The sequence below is a fragment of the Pseudoliparis swirei genome, chromosome 14 (genome assembly GCF_029220125.1).
Source record: "Pseudoliparis swirei isolate HS2019 ecotype Mariana Trench chromosome 14, NWPU_hadal_v1, whole genome shotgun sequence".
Taxonomy (NCBI): Eukaryota; Metazoa; Chordata; class Actinopteri; order Perciformes; family Liparidae; genus Pseudoliparis; species Pseudoliparis swirei.
Window position 1 is genome coordinate 5,732,296 of NC_079401.1, and position 19,370 is coordinate 5,751,665.

The 19,370-nt window shown below is 47.7% G+C and overlaps 1 protein-coding gene across 2 annotated transcripts in view; it reads right to left on the minus strand.

Annotated features, from left to right (window-relative positions):
• Nucleotides 1–1,579: 1,579 nt before the first annotated feature.
• Nucleotides 1,580–19,370, minus strand: part of LOC130204752 (rho GTPase-activating protein 6-like) — a 46,370-nt gene continuing 28,579 nt past the window's right edge. For both annotated transcript variants that reach the window (XM_056431699.1, XM_056431700.1), the window contains exons 2-14: nt 13,123–13,282; nt 10,654–10,725; nt 8,216–8,364; nt 7,943–8,071; nt 7,667–7,862; nt 7,484–7,539; nt 6,677–6,827; nt 6,421–6,569; nt 5,994–6,173; nt 5,170–5,261; nt 4,830–5,080; nt 4,643–4,726; nt 1,580–4,219 (exon numbers count right to left, since the gene is read on the minus strand). In XM_056431699.1, the coding sequence (XP_056287674.1) occupies nt 3,702–4,219; nt 4,643–4,726; nt 4,830–5,080; nt 5,170–5,261; nt 5,994–6,173; nt 6,421–6,569; nt 6,677–6,827; nt 7,484–7,539; nt 7,667–7,862; nt 7,943–8,071; nt 8,216–8,364; nt 10,654–10,725; nt 13,123–13,282 (2,187 nt within the window). In that variant the 3' untranslated portion in view covers nt 1,580–3,701. The remainder of the gene's footprint in view (nt 4,220–4,642; nt 4,727–4,829; nt 5,081–5,169; nt 5,262–5,993; nt 6,174–6,420; nt 6,570–6,676; nt 6,828–7,483; nt 7,540–7,666; nt 7,863–7,942; nt 8,072–8,215; nt 8,365–10,653; nt 10,726–13,122; nt 13,283–19,370) is intronic.

A 19,370-nucleotide genomic window follows, 5' to 3' on the forward strand; every position in this document is an offset into this window, starting at 1 on the left:
CGCCCGCCATCAGGGAGTCGACACCCAAAACGCTCATCCATTACCTTCCTCAATGTGTCTAATGGTCTGCTAGCAGCTAATTCCACTTCTCTGGGGGGTCTGTAAGGGGATTTAATGCGCTATCAGGCAGCGCTGAGAAGAATTGAAACCAAAAGCCATGAAATCTTTTTAATCTGCCTCTTTTTATGTCCCCCATTCTCTTTTCCTTTTAACTCTCCCTCACCGAACGTATTGCTTTAAAAAAACAAAAACTTTGATCACGTCTTACCTGTATTTGTCGCTTCCATAACTAGTTTTGTTTCAGTCGTGATGGCATGAAAAAATGAGGCCTTGATCTCGAAGCTTCGTATCTGCGTCAGAAAGATATTCGTGGCTCTCTACTGACCTCTAGTGGTATGATTGGGTAGTTACACTCAACACATCACATGTTATCTGAGCTTTAAAATATTCCTGGAATTTTTTTTCTTCTCCAGCACGACACACACATTTGATTAAAGACATATGCTCAAGGACTGAAAACAGATACTCCAGTGAGCTGCCAAAAAATCAACACATCCTGTGCAGGACCACCTCCGCAGCTACAGGAGGGTTCTCGGCTTGCAGTTTCCCCGAGTGCCCCTCCAGGACTGTGACATCATTATTCCACGGGAGGCTCTATTAGTAGGAATCTGATTTATGGTTGAAATATGTCCTTTCCTATCCAGGAGTCAAAAAGGACCAGTCCGAGACTAGTTGACTTGCTTTTGGCCCGAGACCTGCGTGTACTTTTCGGCCTCTTTTCTCTCGTTTCTTTCTGGAGATGACTCATCTGACAATGTTGACATTTTCCCGTTCCATACTATTCTTTACCCCAGACGTGTATTTTTTTATGAAGGGCTTTGTGCACTGTCGATTTCTGAAGGTGAAACTGCCTGCGTCACTTCCAGTCGAGTGACTTGCAGCTGAAGCCAGAGACCCCGCCTTCAAGTCTTATAGGGTCAAGAATGACATCACACACACACACACACACGCATCAGGCTTACATTGCTTTTGTCCCCGATCCTAAGGAGCCCTTTATCTCCTCGTCTACCTCCTCCCTCCTAACGATCAGCAGTCTCTATGCGTCGCTCTGATCTTTCCTTGGAGCCAGACGTGGCCAAAATAACGGAGACGAGAGGCACACATGCTGTACAGAAGGGAGTCTTTGAACTCATGAGGCTGGAAATAAAAATACTTCTTCAATCCATAACGTAAAGAACGGCCGGCCGGACTCTCGGTCGTCACGGAGGTCGGAGAAGAAGGAAAAAAAGTACTCAACTGGCGACCTCCGTCTTAAAAAGCTCTAAAAAAGTGGGGAAACGTAAGTTTAAAATAAGATTAAAAATGAGTCTACAGATTAAAAAAACACGGGGCATGTTAATCTAACAGTTCAATATCGTTATCGGGGTTAAAACACATAATGGAGGTGTGCGGTTCAGTTGTGTGTGGATGTGATTTTGTTGGATATCACCTACCGTACAATAACAATATATAATTGTATATATATATAACGTGATGCGGTGTATGCCGTCGTTTACCCAAAGCATTGACTTCAACAGTGTCAACTGTATCATATTTAATTTCACCATATTGAAGATGACACGCGGTACAAAAGCAATTACCAGACATTCCATTACAACGTGGACCCAGTAAACCCCAGAGAAAAAAATATCCACAATAGAACACCATGGGGCTAAGTTTCTCTTAGTTTCATAGTGAGGTCATCAAGACACACATGGTCTTGGTTTTGGGGAGACGAAGCGAGGACCATTCGGTATTTTCTCTTTTTTTTCTTCTTTTTTTCACTCTTTGAATAAAAATTGCTTATACTGTATTTATATATTACAACACTCAACAGAAAACAAAGTAATACAAAGAAATTACAAAAATATGAACCTTGAGCAACGCGGGGAGAACCAACTTTTAAGAGCAAGACCTAGAGAAAGTTGTATTTCCTCACGAGGGTTTACAGATTTTCACGAAAACAAAAAGGTGCATATAATCTCGAGCTAATTGTTTCGGATGGATCCCGTGGAGACGGTGAAGTGTGTGTGAAGCAGCAGCAGCATGCACACGGTCTGACGATAGATGGCGCCGCGAGCACTCGCCTCTCACGCCGGAGGCCTCGGTACAAAAAGACAAAGAAGACATCGAAAAATCGACATAATGCTGACGTGGCTTTGAATATCGGACCGTAATGTTGAGAAAATGTGAAATATTTGCCAGCAAATACCCACTTGACTGACATGTGAGAGTGTTTGGACTGGTGGGTTGTAAGGCGTATGCAAAAAAGTTCAAGTTTATTTTTTTTCTTTTCCTCCAATTAGCCCAAATACTGGAATTTAAACGAGAGAAAATAAGTGAGCAAACCTTCTTTTGATCACTGCAGCGTCATTTCATCTTTTTGAGTTCGATTCCTCAGAAATAGCCGTAAACCTTTTTGTTTTAGTCGGGCTCAGGCGGGACTTCCTGTCGAGCGTGAGAGGCGTAACAACGCGGGTCAGTCGGAGAGTCGCCGGTGTGAATGTCGTGCTGTTATCGCGCCGCTGTATCGGGTTCGTGTTTACACTGAACCTGGGAAATGTAGTTCCAGACTGTAGTTCATACTTTGTTATGATCTAACCAGATGTAATGACACATTCAAATAAGTCTCAGTGAAACCAAATGGACGGAATTTTGCTATGTGCAATCTTTGCGATATGAAAAACATTTTGTACCGGTTTCTCTAAATTCTTCACCTCTCCTTTCAGAAAGGATTTTTAACAGCCCGGGTTTCTCAGAAGTCCTATTTGGCATACATCGGACCCGAACACTGGTTCTTATTTGTACACTTTGTTTGCACATGCTGACGTTTAACACATTTAGATATTTATTGCATGGGCTTAATCTTTCTTGAAGATATATAATGCTGACTTTCCACACTGCGAATGTCACATGAGACTTTGGCACATTGTTCCTGCCGTGCGGCGGCAGCTGGCAAGAGCACAAATTTAGCAAACTTACAGCCAAGTGCTTTATAATCGGGTCGAAGCATTTTTGCCATACGTGAAATACTCTACATTCGATTTGAAAGACAATTCATTTTGACTGGCAGTTAAAGGGCTGGCTTACTTTCAGCAGATTGGCAATTTGTATATTTTTATACGTCAATTTACATATATATCGTTATACGTTGGCATATGTACATAATACGTAATCTGACGGTAAAGTAATCCAACATTTGATCTTTTTAGTGGCTGAACTGCAATACCGGTACGAACACTTACAGCAATTACTAATGGGTCCATGTCTGTACGGTGAACCGTTATGGAAGTATAACAAACTACAGAAACAAAGGGTTTCCTATTGTTCTCCATTGAGATATGAAGACTGAAGTCACTGTGAATAGAAAACAAGGGGCGTGTTGGGAGAGGATCGTTTTGAGGTATTTCTGGTGGGCATCAAATCAAAAACATAATGGGCAAAAAAAACACAAAAGCGACATCCATTTTAAACAAGAAATACTATCGTGGCTCTTGGATGTACAAGTCCGTATAAGGCAGCAGCTGCACACAAACAACAACAACGCCGAGATGCAGGCGAAGCACGGAGGAGGGTTCGTGGAGGGGATGACATCCGGCCACGGATTGATAGGCGGAGCTGGGAGAACTTGTGTTTGATCGAAGCCGTCAGAATCTCTGAGATCACACCAGCGTCTCAGGCAGAGCGTCGGCGTTGTCCGAGGACAGCAGCTGCCAGATCTGCCACCGGTCCCTCTGCCAGTCCCGCCACTCCGAGCCCTGCGGCGCCATTTGGCTCTCTGTCGTCGCCGCCGAGTCACTCGGCCTGCCGGGCTCCGGAGGGGCCGCCGGCGGCGAACTCTGCGAACTCGCCAGCCGATGGTGGGCGCCGTAAGGGGGCGGGCAGCGGCTGTCGTTGAGCGCCGCGGGGCCACCGTCGCTCGGCCCGCCGTGAGGTCGGGGGGTCGGGCTCGCCGCGTGTCCGCACGCTCGACGGCGGCCCCGCGTGCTGTTGGGGGGCGGCGGCGCCGGCTCCGCGTGTGGGCCGGCGCACACCCTGGTGACCGGCGGGTGGGCCCTGCACTCGCCGGTGGCCGTCTGAGTCCGTTTGGGCATCGCCTGCTGCCTGCCGTCGCCATGGAGCCCGTCGAGTCCTTCCTGCGAGCTGCGGGAGCTTCCCTCTGACATGTTGCCATGGGAACCTGGAAACGGAGCATCAACGACATCAGCGGTTTTAATTGTAGTTCGGTGAACACGCGGCACGACTTTGTCCTTGAAGAAATGTTTTACAAAGAAGTGCTCTGATTGACGCACCTTTGGGCAGGCCTTAATGTGTCTCCGATGGAAAGATAAAGAAACACAGCATTCCTAAATGCTCTTTTGTTTTTGTTGCATGAGAAAATATGCCGACAAACTTCTTGGAATGATTTCGGCTGAACACAATTAATTTCTGCAGAAGTTTCCATCGCGCGTGGGAATCAGTTGCCATAGAAACGACCCTCGTCGTTTAACAGTCGCTGGGTGACGCGGTGCGCAAGCTCACGCAGCTCAAAGCGAATCGGAAGTGCTAATAAACGGCACTCGCTGCACCGGCTCCAAGCAAAAAGAAAAAAAGGTCGGTTTACCCGTGTGTGCGTAGTCCTTGAGGGTCGGTTTCAGCGTGGTGTGCCACGTGCCCCAAATGTTGGCGTGCTCCTCTGAAATAGCGTCTGATGAAAAGAAGAAGAGCAACAACAACAACAAATAGTCAGCTTCATCGCGCACAGTCGGCGAAATAAACGCGAGGTCGGAGTCCGTGGGTCCGATGGTCACCTTTGCTGCCCCAGGTGTCGCCCCCGGGCTCGCCGCCCCAGCGAGCCACCTGCCCCACCAGGGTGAACTGTTCCGGGACGCAGAAGAGCGGCCCGCCGCCGGGGCTTCCCGGTTCCCCTCGCCGCTCGCTCATGACCGGGGAGTTGTTGTCGTAAGGGGACACCTCGCCGCTGGACACCTTGTTGGAGTCGCTGGAGGAGCGGCGCTCGCTCGGGGAGAAGGGCTCCTCCGACGGCCGCAGGTCGGGACTCCTGCAGGGCGGACGGCAGAAGAAGATGGCGAAGACGTTGAGAGGAGGCTAACGTGTGTGTGTGTGTGTGTGTGTGTGTGTGAAACTCACTGTGAGGCTTTTCTTCTCAGGAGGTAGTCGACCACATCTGGATCCGTCTCCACCAGATTCATCAAAACCTCGTTCTGCAGGTCAGGAGGCACCTAAGAAGACGAGAACTATTAACAAAAAACGATTTGAGTGAAATAAATTAATCTCTAATTCGTGCTCTACTCCAAAGCCTGTTTTAGATCACGCCGACACATTTACAACAGTTATTTTCCAAAAAGGAAACACCAATCTTTTTCCCCCCCAATAACATAAATTGCATTAGCCCGTACTTGATTTCTAGGAAATAAAACGTACTAGAAATGTGAATCCAACTTCTTATAACCATCATTTCCTGCTCATTAAAATGATGACGAGGACACGGTGTCATCAGCGAGTTTACGAAACAACGTTCGGAGGCCATTCGCAGAACCTGAGCTTCCTAAAAATATGTTTTTACTCGCCAAGAAGTCAGTTCCAATTCACTACCGGCGGTTAATAACTCTCCGTGGGCTTACTGCGGGAATGTGAGCCTCGGTTAAACGGCGGCGGCAGAACTAACAAAACATCACGGTTTAAGGTTTCGGACCGGCAGCGTTTGAGCGAACGGGTACCTCCTCGAGCCCTGAATTATTGCGCTTTTATTTTGAAAATATTAAGCATCGAACATGGCAAACGAAAAGTCCTTGACCGTTATGCCCGGGGGTTTGCTTTCTTCTTAAAGCCACTCGCAAGAATTCAGGCTTGACCGAAAACGCATCTCGTCACCTGTCATCTCGCCCTTTTCTATTTCCTCTCTTCCTTTATTGACCCCGTTGCTGTGTCTTCTTTTAGGAAACACGACTGACCATGAAGAGGGTTTGGGAGCTGGCGATCATCCTCTGCAGCACGGCGATGACGGCCGTGCTCTCCTCGGCCCGGGCCGAGCTCTGGACGCTGAACTCCTTGTCCGAGCTCTTCTGCTTGTGCAGCAGGTTGGGGCCGAAGATGGTGGCGAGGTTCAGGGAGGTCATCTTGTTCCCCGTGATCTGTCGCCGGGCGGAGAAAAAAAACACACACACAAAAAACAAAACAAAACGGTTTGTGCAGCCGCGTGAATGCGAGATCGGCCCGCTGAGACATTCCCTCTCCTCTAGTTCCCACTTCCATCTCCCAGGCCACGATGTCACTTCCTGTGTCTACTATCACAGATTCAAAAGCAACAGTGTTCATAAGCCGTTTACATGTTCCCTCTTTTTATTAAAAAAAAAATTTGATTAAAAAAATGCCACTCACCTCCTCTCTGTGTTTGTCCTGCCTGTCGTGGGCGTGGTCAGCAACGTTGGACAGAAACTCCAGGAGGCGGTGGAGAGTGTCGCTGTTGCATGCTGGGAGCAGGTCGACCAGCAGCTGAGTGGCGTGCTGCTGCTCATCTGGATCCAGCACTGCAGACGCACATGAGCATGGATTGGTTTGAAGAAGAGAAGAAAAAACTACGGAGAATAGAGAGGGTATGTATATATATTTTTATTAAAGGGAGAATGCCGCTCACATGTGGTGTTGATGAAGGCCGTGTAGAGCTCCTTGGTGAGCAGCGGGTCGGGCATGTCCCTGAGGAACTCCTTCAGCAGAGCGGCCACGTCGTGAACGCTGGACTCCTCGTCCAGCTGGACGGCGACGCCGCGGTCGAACTCGTCGCGCAGCTGCAGCCGGGTCAGAAAGAATGGAGGAGGGAGGAAGACGGGGATTCAGAAACATACTCCACACACAGCAATGCGCAGTAGATTCTGGGTAGCGCACACACCAACGTCCTGTTGGTCCTCCAAGTGACCTGGTCGACTCAAACCAGTTGAACCGCACGCATCTTAATCTCAGATCTGACTCTTTTGGATGATATCCAGGGATATATAGGAGTCGTCTGCTCAGCACTTATATATGTGGCAGCTGTGGGGGTGGAGTCGCCAATTTGGCCTCGGCTGCTGGCTGGTTGTTAATCAGTCAGCTGCTGGCAATCAGTCAGCAGCCGACGCTGCACCTATAAAAGTGCAGCAGAGCTGGAGTTTGGGGAGAGTGAGCAGAGGTGCGGTCTGCTGGAGAGAAAATAATGTTGCCCAGTATCTCAAGTGTGTCTGGTAATCCTTGGTGCTTTGGGGGGAAACCCACGGGATGGCCCAAGAGATAAAATATATCTATATATATATTTTATATATATATTGTTGTTCCAAGTGTAAGGGAGATGTGAGGGAGATAATAAATATATATATATATATAAATTTTTTTTTTTTTGCTTGAATGCCCAACACAGCATTAGGTTCACATCTGTCCTATTAGATGAAAATCAGCCAAATGAGCTCCTCACCTGTCGGACTCTCTTCTTGGAGCTTCCCACTCTAAAGATCCCCACTGTCTGCAAACCTGAGTAGAGAAAGTGGGGGAAGACAACCTCAAAACCAGCACACAATAGCTGTCTCGAGCACCCGTCGTAGTCACCTATGGAAGATGACATATGTTTCTGACCACAGGGGGTGGAGTGGGCGCTCACCGTATTTCTCAATGTGCTGACAGCAGCTGTCCACCACCCGGGGCACCTGGCGGTAGATGGGGTTGAGGCTCAGCCGTTTGTCCCGGTGCTTCTCATTCTTATTCGGCGTCTCGAGCGGCAGAGAGAGCTGCAGGGCCTCGAGCAGGCGGGACTGGTTGTCGTCCAGGTCCGTGATGGAGTCCACCGACATGGCGCCCTGCGAGTCAATCGTGCGTTTTTTTCCGTTCAGACGGGGCTCGCGCCGGGGTTCAAAAGTATACGTTTCGTTCGTCTCACCCTGCGGCGCGCTCGGGGCGGCGCCTCGGGCGTGTTGGGCGACGTCGACTCGTTGGCCGTCTCCGATGTGGAACTCAAAGAGGAGTTGCTGCTCGATAACTCCTTCGTCGAGGGCCGCTTGGTGGCAAACTGCAAAACAGGTGATCCAAGAGTTCGATTGTCGGTGTGATGCGTCTTAATCTATAGAGTTTGAGATGTGTGTCCTTTTTAAAAAATGCTTGAAACAAAACGTGAACATGAAACCCCGGGGCGAGGACGATTAAACCGGCGGACCTGCAGAATGGACGAGACGAGGTCGGAGGAGTCTTTGTGCTCCTCGCGCTGCGGCGGGTCCTGGCGATAACCGTCCTGACGCTGCCTGTGCGTTCTGTCATTGGCGATGACCTGGGAGAGCACTATGCTGAAGGCTTGAGAGATGCATTCTGGGGGAGAGAGAGGAAAAAAAGGGAATGAGGGTCAGAAAGGAGAATAAATATAACTGCATTAAATTGAAGTGAGAAGAAGGGAAAACGAGACTATTTAGATACGTCCAAAAACAGCTCTTGGACCATCAAACACAAATCCATTTAAACACATTACTTCTGTTGGAAAGCGTGACCGTGACAGACCACTAATTCTAGTGCTTTTTAACCAAAATAACACGACCCCCGATCGCTCGCTCCCCGCAGGCGACGGCGACGCTCTCGGTTTCTAGAGCACGCGTGTCTGGAAATCGGTTATTTTGTTCCACTTCCACTCGTTTAGATTTGTTTTCTTTTCGAGTAGAATGCCGTTTTAGTTTTGGCTCGGAGTTGCGACAGACGGGTCCTCAATTGAGTTTGAACTCAAATCTGGCGAAACCGTTGCAATGAACTCGATAAACGTGTGCGAGTGCTTGGAAGATACGCTTTGAGAGAGGAACGGTGTCCTGTGTCATCGCAGGCCACATACATATTAAATCATACAGAATCCCAGCAGCTGAGAATAAACCTATCCAGCTGTTCACAGTGTGTGTGTGTGAGAGAGAGAAAGCGAGATGCATTCCACAACCACAAGTGGGGGGCTGTGCTCATGAACAACATGACCGCTAAGGCTGTGACAACGAATTTGTTCTGCAGCCTCAAAGTGTTAACAGGCTTATGTAACCCACACACACACGTACACAATCTGGATCACATCACGTACAGTACTTTTCCAGAGTAATGCAAAGCTCTTCGCGGCGCATCCACTGCCAGACCACATGTCAGATTTTCGTAAATCTACATTGTCCAGGCCTACAGCATCACTGACCGTGTTTACATGCATTCGAATAACTGGCTTAGACGGACTGAAATCGAATGATCCGTTTCATGTAAACACCTTTGTTCGACTATGTGCGGTCCGACTACGATCCGATTAACACCCCTGGATAACTCCATCCGATCCGGTTGATAATTCGACTATCGCGGCATGTCACGGTGAATTGGATTAGGAACTGGACTTTGCGTTTTTGCGCATGCTCGAGATCCCTCCTCCCTCCCTCCCTCCCAGGTCGTGACCCGGAAGTCGAAAGAGACGATAAGTTATCACTGCCGGGAGCCTGGCCGGCAGAAAACAAACAAACAACGCCAATAGCTCCATTTGCATTCGCTGTACTCCTATTAACATCATGCAAGAATAGTAGAGGGATGTAGCTTCACCTCGCTCTCTGTTCGCCATCTTTCTCGAAATGTTGATGTTGTTGTTGGTAGTGGTGAAGAGGTCAAGTGGAAATGGCTGCATCACCACGAGTTGTAATGAAAACAGCGCCACCTATCGTATCGGATATGACATGCTTTCGGCCAATGATTCGAATTACTCACTGCCATGTATATTGGGATAATAGCAGATCCCCCAAAAGATAGCATAGTCTGACTAAAGCAAGATTCAAATTATACCATCATGTAAACGCACTGAGTCTCTCTCTCTTTATTTTTTTAAAGAAGTTTTTCTTATTCATGTCCACGCAGTGTGTTTGGATGTGTTGTAAATGCATGCGGAAATTCACTAAAGTATAGAGAGACCAGTTCGTCGATCTTAACGTTGACTGACAATCGATTACAATCTGAGGCATGAAAAGAAAGATTATACATTACATCTTATTTGCAAACACAGTTTGACTGAGGTCTGGTCACAGCAGCTCAGATTAGTCAGCATGCTTCTCTCTCTCGGTGTGTCTTGCAGAGGAAAAGCTTAGCGCCCGCTTCCCAGTGAAGAGCAGGGCTTTGTATTCAAGGAATATTCGAGAATTTTGAAATGTAAGTCAATCTTCAACCACGTGTAGATCAGAACCACCTGCTTCGGAGGGGTGGAGCCAGGCGACCTGCTACGTATGTGTACGTTCAATCCACTGGTTCTGATTGGCCAATACACGTTTTCTCGTAGAAAGAAGTACATAATTTCCAAAGAAAAACGTCCAATTTTAATAACCCGCTGATGTATTTGTTGCTGGGATCAGCACTCATTTGACAAGAAAAGCCCAAATAAAAGTTTCTTCCAGCTCCTCTTTGACTGATATTCTCGTCCTGCCAAATATGCTTCGCTCGCTGCTCCTCAGAGCCGGTCCCCTTACAAGGAGTCCCTCCACTTACGCTAAATATAAACCGTCAAAGCCCGGTAAACAGAAAGCGTGTTTTCATAACCTCGCCATCCACCTGCCCCCGAGGGTTCGGAGCCCACCGCCGGGGGGAGCGTTCAAATAACTCGGCCTATACCTTTGTCTTTGCTCTTCTCTTTCGCCAGCGAGTCCAACTTCCTCCTCAGCGACTTTTTCCTCTTCTGTCCATCTGCACGCGGGAAAGAAGAAAAAACAAGAAAGTAAATCACCTCGGAAAAAACAAACTGTTTCCCTATCGGCCGCATCTCATCTCGCCGATTGTGTCTAATAAGCTTACGTTAGGAATGCGGGAGATAAATTAGCCACAGAGGGTGATGGGAGGGGGGGGGCTCAATGAACTCAAGACGGGTTGAGGCACGTTATTAGCCGGGCAGGAAAAACAAAAACTATTAAATCACTCGTTTGTTTATCCACGCTGGCTAATATACGTGTGAGGACTTTCCCCCTTTGTGTGTTTGTGTGTGTGTGCGAATGCTTCACATCCGTGCTCTGAAAGGAGGGAAGCCGCTTGTCAGCTGTCGACATGATGGATGTCTCCTGAACTCGCCGACTGACGGGGAAACTCTGGAAACCGTGGCAACTCTAAAGTCTCCCGAGCGCTCGTCCCGGGCCGGGATGTCGGAATCGTGAAAACCCTCCGCGGCTTTTATTCACGCCGTTCCTTCGCTCCCTCTGCTGTCGAGGTTGTTGTTACCTTTGCATTGAAAATGCGGAAGGTTATGTTTTGATCGCCGTGTATTTATTTGTATGCGTGTTATTCGCTTAAGTAAAAAAGTATTAAACCGAATCGCATGAAATTTGGTGGGATGATTGGTTATTATCCGGGGACCATTTGATTCGATTTTGGGAACGATCGGGTCAAAGGTCAAGGTCATGAAAAGGTCAACATCTTCTTTTTACCATAGCGCGGTCAATTTATATCCAATTGGCATGCAACTAATGCCAAAATGTTCATAACTCAATGCCCAATCTTGTGATATGCGAAGGTATGCGCTCTACCGAGTGCCCGTTCTAGTTGTTTATGTTTAAGTTTGTCGGGGGGGCAACCCCGCTTTTGTCTCCCGGTTCCGTGACCTCGGTTTGAACCCTTTCGGCTGCATCAAATAAGTCACTTGAGGCGTTCAGGAAATTTCATCCGGACCCCAAACAACACACCGCGGTGGTCGCCCCCGGTTACGTCAGCGAGCGGCTTCGGTTTCCCCTGCGTGTGTGTGTGTGTCCCGACCGGCTCTGACGGATCTGGACAAGTTGAGCAAGTGCCGGCGTTCTTTGATTATCAAATCATCGCCACCGCGGTGATGTACGAGAAATGTACGTGTCCTTTTAAGACTCTCGGGGAGAAAAAGATCGTAGGGTGTATGACGAAGGAGAGGGGGTGGGGAGAAAGAAAGCAGATGTTGTGATGGAGAGGGAAGGCGGCGCGAGAGAGACGGGAGAAGCAGAGATAGGAAATGGTTTTGATTTTTTTGTGTGGGACAAGACTCCCAAAAGCCGTACGGAAATCCCCCCCCGAACCTCCGAAACCTTCCCGGTCTCACTCCAACACACCGGTTGCGCAACGGAACCAATCTGCGTCTTTGCCGCGTCGGTGCGCCATCATGCCATCCGTCTTTGTCTCTCTCTCTTTTTTTTTACTCGGTTCCATCAATCTGCTTCTCCTTCTTCGGAGAAAACACTAGAAATGTGACCCGTGGGCACTGGGATGAATATGAGAAACAGCAGGGCCCCAGAAAAAAAAGCCCACATTAGCGGCGCTGAAGTAGCGCACGCACAAAAAACTCTTACACACGAGTTGAAATATTTCCCGAGCTTGCGCATGGGGGCTGTTCGGGGCTCTGGAATTCATAAGCAATGCAGACAAGTACGCATTAAATCACGGGAGGGAGAGGTTTAACCTTCAGCAGGAATGCAAGGACCTGGTTAATCCTACGGCAGCCACTCATGTACAGTGCGGGGGGGGGGGGAAATAATGCTGCACATGTGCACAATGTGCATCCGTGCACATGGAGTCTCGAGCTCAAAGAGAAGTTCTGGTTTAATAAAACGTCGGGTCTCATTTTTGGCAATTATGAGAACAGGACTTTGAAGCCAAAGTATTTGCTGAAGTCTGTAAAACGCAACCCGATGACTAATAAAGTCTCGTGGGGCATGAAACAAGTGTTGCTTGTAAAACGAGTCAACTTTTTGAGCCAGATTTTCAAAATCATTGGATCCAAACCTGGGGGTCAGGACCCCCCAAGGGGTCGAAGAGATGGACAGGAATGGACAGCATGGTTTTTTCCTTGACTTTTATCTCCTAATCTGACTAATTGGATCATTTTACCTCCTCAGAAAAATATATATTTCTATAAATTAATTGGAGTGAGGAAAAAATACTTTTCGACAAACGAAGCAAAGAACGGTTGAAACAAATAACCGCGGAAAAACAACGTTTAATTTGGAGCTAAAGTGAGAGGAGAACATGGATGTGGTCACATGTCCAGCAGGTTCTCTCATCCACAACGCCCCGATCCCACCCGTTTGGAACCAACCAGCATTGCAGATTGGATAAAGGCATAACTCTCACCTTTTGGCATGGTAATCTGACACCCCAGGTCATAGTCCTGGTGTAAACGGGTGTAGGCTACTTCCTGCAGCCTGGCCCTCTCCAACTCCGACAGGCTCTGGATGGCAACCGGCGCCAGACGTACGCTCCGCCCCGACAGGCTGCTCCAGGTGAAATCACCCTGAGGAGAAAGGTGGGGGGGGTGAACACAAATGTTAGCCTATCCGAACATAAAACATATGAGTAAAGTGTATTCTATGACCCCCCCTCCCCCCCCCCCCCCGACTGTTTTCCATCTTAAGAAACGTCTTGTTTGCAAACAAAATATAGTTTTTTTTTCATTCATCTTCAGTTGCACACTGAGATTCCCCGGACCCGACGCATGTGAAGCTGAGCCGACCCTTGGCCTCTGCATTCTTTGAGTAATAAAAATTTAAAAAAGAACCGATTTTGATATGATTCTCATAGATGGTGAGAGTAGATTATATTAGATGACATAAAAGATAAAGAGCCCACGTGAAAAGCAGTGCGTAACATGGGCCCAACGTATAAAGCTGAAGTACACAGAGAGAGAGAGAGAGAGAGAGAGACGGAGACGAAGAAGAAAAGAAAAAGGAGCAAGTGAGGACATGAAGTGGCCTCGCGCTGATGGATTTGCCATGCGCTTTTTCCACACACGTAACGCCGTTGAGAATGCATTTGTGGAAGAGGAGGCGAGGGCACGAGGAGGCCGGAGCGTATAGAAAGCAGCTCGAGTCGACAAGCTCGTTTTTCTTCCTCGAGACAGGTTCACGCGGCCGCCTTCGTCTTCAATCCGCCATCACGGAGAGAGAGAGAGAGAGAAAGAGAGAGAGCGCTTTGGCTCTGATGAACATTTGAGTCGTCTGAGTCTCCGGTCATGCATTCCTCTGCGTCTACCGAGAAGAGAGGTCAGGGAGAGGGAGAGGTTAAGAAAGAGGGGGGGGGGGGCAGACCACTGCAATTCATCTAATGCCGTGTCCAGACAGACGGCTTACAAGTGCACTCTAATGTGTCTGTGTTTAAACACACGGTCTCTACTCTCCGCTCCTCGCTGTGTATCTTTAAGAAAACGATAGAATTTCATCACGTCGCTCTCTTGATTGTTTGTCCTTCGCGGATTCTAGAAGAAGAAGATCGAAAAAATTGGGGATTCTCCATCGACACACTTTCTGATAGAGCATTTCACACAGCTGTTTGTGTGTAATTCCTTATCGCTGGGCGAGGGGAAACCCTTTCCCCACGCCGCTTGACCTCACACACAGCTCGAGGGGGCGCACACACACACACACACGCCGCAAAAGCAAAGACAAACAGTTGGAAAAGTGAAATGGGAGGCCCCTCTGCGGTCGAGCTGGTTCTGCCCAGCAGGCTTTCTGAAGGGGATGGATGAGCTTCGGTTCTTGAGTGTGAACCGATGAAACGCCCGTGGCTTTCTATCTGTGGCGAACAACGCAGATCAGTTGTGTTCCAACAACATTAACTCTTCATCGAAGAGCCTGTACTTTAACCCTCATTCGTGAACTTCCTCGCTCAGGGTGGTGACCCACTCCCAATCCAGAGAACCATTGGCCTCATTGGAGGAACAGACTCTCATACACCCCCAGTTCATGTTGAAGGTCCCCCCCCCCCCCCCATGGATGCGCCTTGGAAATCCTGTCCAAAAAAAAGTGCCGTAGGCCGACGCCCACTGTATAGTAGTTTGACTTTGTTCCTACGCGGACACGGCGCTCACTTCGGACATTAAGTCATCTGATGGCTCGTAGCATAGATAGAAAAGCTCCCATGAGCCCTAAATACATCATGAATTAAATGCTTTATTTGCAGCATACTTACACTTCCAAATGACATTCAAGAGGTGGAATCCAGACTTTCTTTGGGTTAAAAGTAGACAAATCTTGAGTCTTAAAATGCTGTCTCTAAAATTCCCACAGGTTGCTAAAAACTCCCGTGTCCCCATATAAAATTGATTAGCTATTAAAGTGGATGAGAACTTAGAAACCAAAGAAAAAAAGGCCCTGTCGAAAAGAGTGACATAAAAAGCAAAGTTTTAGAAATAAATATGATGGAGAGTGATCGGAAAGTTACGAGATTTCAGCTTTGAGTAAACCCTCCTTCCTTTTCACATAATCACGTCACCTAATAAGCAAAAATCTCAAGATTTGAGATTAATTTCCCTCATCATCACCCCCCCCCCCTGTAAGAAAGCTGCTCACATCCAATAACAGCCATCTCATCGGGAGGTCGTTATCTCACCCTTGAGATAATGAGAGTCGGCTACAAGTAAAAAGAAAGAAAGCTCATTTTGCTGGAGTTAATGAGTGATGGCGTTGTCGTGACCAATCTCCTAATATTATTCTCAAACCCATCGTGGTTAATGAGATCACATGTGCAACATACAACCAAAGCATCCGTTACCCGGGACCTCGGGGTGACGTGGACGTTTAGCGAGACGTGACACTGTTTGAATGGCCTCTATAGAGACGGATCTGCCATGCAGCTCCTGTCACGATCCTCGAACTCCCGTTTGTCTGCAAAATACAGTCAGTTGCTATGCCTTTGCATAACTGCCATCATTTGTTTGCCGCTGTATTTATTAGAGCTGTCGAACCCCCCACAGATGTTGTTTGCTGGCCTGGCGGAGCAGATCTAATCAGATAATACCAACTTTAACAAATGGTACTGACGGCCAGTTTGCTTCACTTAATGCAATTTTTGCATGGGCTGAAATAAACCTCTCATAAATCAGGAATCTGCTTTGCAGGAGGTGGAAGAATGCAAAAAGAGTTCATCAAAGGCAAACAGCTCGGAGAGAGGTGTCGTAAAGCAGTTATTACATGTTTAAATAAATGGCCAATAAGGGGGGGGGGGGCTCGGCGCTAATATTACCCGTGCATGTTGTGTAGGTGGAACGGCATGTGTGGCTTCTATCATGGGATTCAGGGCGTTGTGATTGTCGTCGGCGCTTCTGCTTCTGGCAGACGTTAAAAAAAAAGTGGAAAGATGAATGTTGACCGGTCTGGTGCAGTTGGATGACTAATGCCGCTTGGACATACAGGGCACTGCAGCATGTGGTTTCTGTTCTATTTTAGACAACTGGGTGAGGGGGGGGGACAATGGCGCAAAAGGAATATGTCAGTTTCTGTGGCAACGCGGCGTATACAGTCAAAAAAATCAAAAGGGCCAGGAAGTGAGAGGAATATTACCATGGTAACGCACCTGGGACACGCACACAAGCAGTGGGGCACGTGTCGCTGTGCTGCACCGCGAGAATCCATCTCGATGTGATGTGAATAGCGTCACGGAGACGGAGAAAAAAGCCTCTTGGGGAACAGTAAGAGAAAATGTGATTGACCTCTGTGGATCTTCAGAGTCCTCCGCGACTTATTGACGGCGCCGCGTGATGATGTCATCGCAAAGAACACGGCGACCACGCTCACTCTTCCATGTAGATATCAGTGTGGCCATTATTGCTCTCACAGAACTGTGTGTGTGTGTGTGTGTCATCTGATGAGTCCTCAAACGAATATATATGCAGACACACACGCGGTGCCTTCAAGCGCTGTTGGAAAACACGCCTACTCCAAATCCTCTTTAAAGAAAGAAGAATCTCCCGTAGAGCCTTTAATCTACCGGCTTGAGAAGAACGGGGTGAAAAAGGTCAAGATGAGTCTCGACCCCGGCAGAAACCACGTAGGACAAACGCCGAGGCGGAAATAACCCGGTTTAACGGGTTTCATGGTGAGCCTTGTTTTTAATTTAATTTTCCGTTACACTGCCACAGTTGTGTTGACGTCAAGCAGTCCATTGCATCAATCTGACTCTCTCGCTTCTGTTCGACCCTTTTTTTTTTTTACGAATGGAAACGCCTCAACGGCTTTCATACGGATTGCCATGGAGACAGCCCCCCCCCCCCCCGATGACCCCCTGACTTTTCACCAACACAAAGCCTTTCGCACATTCGGTGAAATATTCCGACGTCTCACTGACGGATCCTGCCGACCGATGATAACGGATCTGCCAGCCGGGAGGGAAGAAGAAGAAAAAAACGCATTTACCGATGTGTGTGTGTGTGTGTGTGTGTGTGTACACGTAGTTAAATCATGCCGGCTTTGTATAAACTGCGTGACGTGTCTGGTGATATTCGAGGAAAAGGTAGCGGAGGCCCAGGAAGAGGTCCCCTTGGGGGGGGATGCAGACGCCAAAGGAAGTTTCCAAAAATTCTTCACGTCCCTCTTTTCCTGGGGTTTGTTTTCGTTCCCTTTTGCGTTGCAGCTGGCTTTAAATGGCCCTCGAGCAGAGTTTCTGTCCCACAACACTGATCCAGAGGAATGCGCTGGTATTTTTCAACACTTTTTTTCTTTCTTTTTCTCCTTCTTTTTGTATTTTACAGGTTGGAGCTTCATGCATCCGTGTAATAGATTGCTTTCGCTGACCTGGAACCGCCTTAAGGTTCACACATGCTTGTAATTAGTGACCACCCTCAGTTGTCAGTGTGTGTGTGTGTGTGTGTGTAAGAGTGTTTGTACATCTGCGTATTTGTATCTGCCACCCAGCGATGATTAATAGTCCTTCCCCCACCTGTTTTGGGTTTTTCCCCTACACCGCCTGAGGGGGAAATAACCTCAGAATTTTTATGGATCTGTTTTCCACACACAGGTTACATTACCCGATGCGAAGGTAATTCAGCGATATCAGGCTTATCATTGGTTGTGACATGTGAGGCTATGGGAGGGCATGTTGATGGAGTAATGTGTGTGTGTGTGTGAGAGTCAAATGAGATGCAGTGGTTGTAAATGCAATTATCATACCATCCATTCCAATGCAAAGGAAAGGGCAGATTCAGACTGGCTGCGTGTCAATGCAGCCGTCACACCAATAATATATCCGCTAGTGCTGGAATTATTCATCTGTGCAGTAAAATACATATTCAATCAATTCAAAGAAAATGATTGATGCTATAATGAGTTAGGGTACACGCTGTATGGGAATTAATTCAAGTATGTATGTTATGCTCACATGAATTACATAATGATTACTGGAATAAGAATGCATAAAATCAGTAGAGAAAAAAGTGCACTTGTCAGTTGTGTCTTTCCCAGCATGCAGCGGGGGACGTTTCCATCTGACTTGAAGTGGTGATTAATATGTTTATTTATTTTTTCCCGAAAAATAAACCGAAAGGCAAAATGATGTTTTTGCGTTGGCTTCTTGTGTCGACGCCCGCACGTATAACACGTTACATCACAGCTGTCCCAACAATGGGCAGTTTGATTTTTAGTTCAAATGATATCGTAAATAAATATAATATTACATGTTTTGACTTGACTTTTTGTACGCCCATGACATAGCTCACGCTGGTTCTTCTGGTCACAATGAGGTCAACTTGTCCATCAGGGAACGCCCGGGTGAGGAAGAGGAGAGCACAGCTGTGTTTAACACGCAGGTAATTGGTCCTCAGCCCTACTTTGCCTTGCAGACCGTTGGTTTGCCTACCCGGCGTGTTGGGAAACCTTCACATATGCTTCATCTGTTCTCTGCACTTTCCTCCTCCGTCTCCAAGACGACACCACGGAGCCTCAGCTGAAGAGGTGGATGCAGGACGCGCTGGAAAATACATCATTTGACATCAAGTAGCAGTGAAACTAAATATTGTTTGTGATTGCTTTTGGGTTCAATGAATTAGCCATTCATATAAATACAATGTATAATTCCCCTCTAACAGATCACAAGACCCAATTCCACACAATGTGCTCTGTGTTGGCGTCATAAACTGCTGGGCCGATGTGTCCTCCGGCGTTTCGTTGGACACACAGACACACACACACACACACACAAATCAAGCCTTATTATTCCACTGTATACAACTCTAAGTCTACCAGGCTGTAGCCAGCTGAGCTAATGAAGCTGGTTAATCATCGTTAATCCAGTATGGAGAGTAAGGGCACTCTAGCTGATGAAGGTCACAACTCAGCGGGAGCCTAACCACTGCCAAGCAGAACGGAGCGGATGACAAAGGCCGGCGTTAAAGCCCTCAGAGGTGGAGACGCCTCCAGCTGGGGAAATGGAGGAAGGGAAAACAAGCGGGGGTTTCGTTCTCCATTTATAGTGATGATGGCTATCGGTGGGTGTATTCATCTCTTCATCAATCAGTGTTTAATTCAGATACTGACTTCAGCTGGAGAAATTGCCGACTTATTTGGGAAAAGACCTGAAAAGTGGTTATCTGGTGATGGTTATCAGCTCCGGCC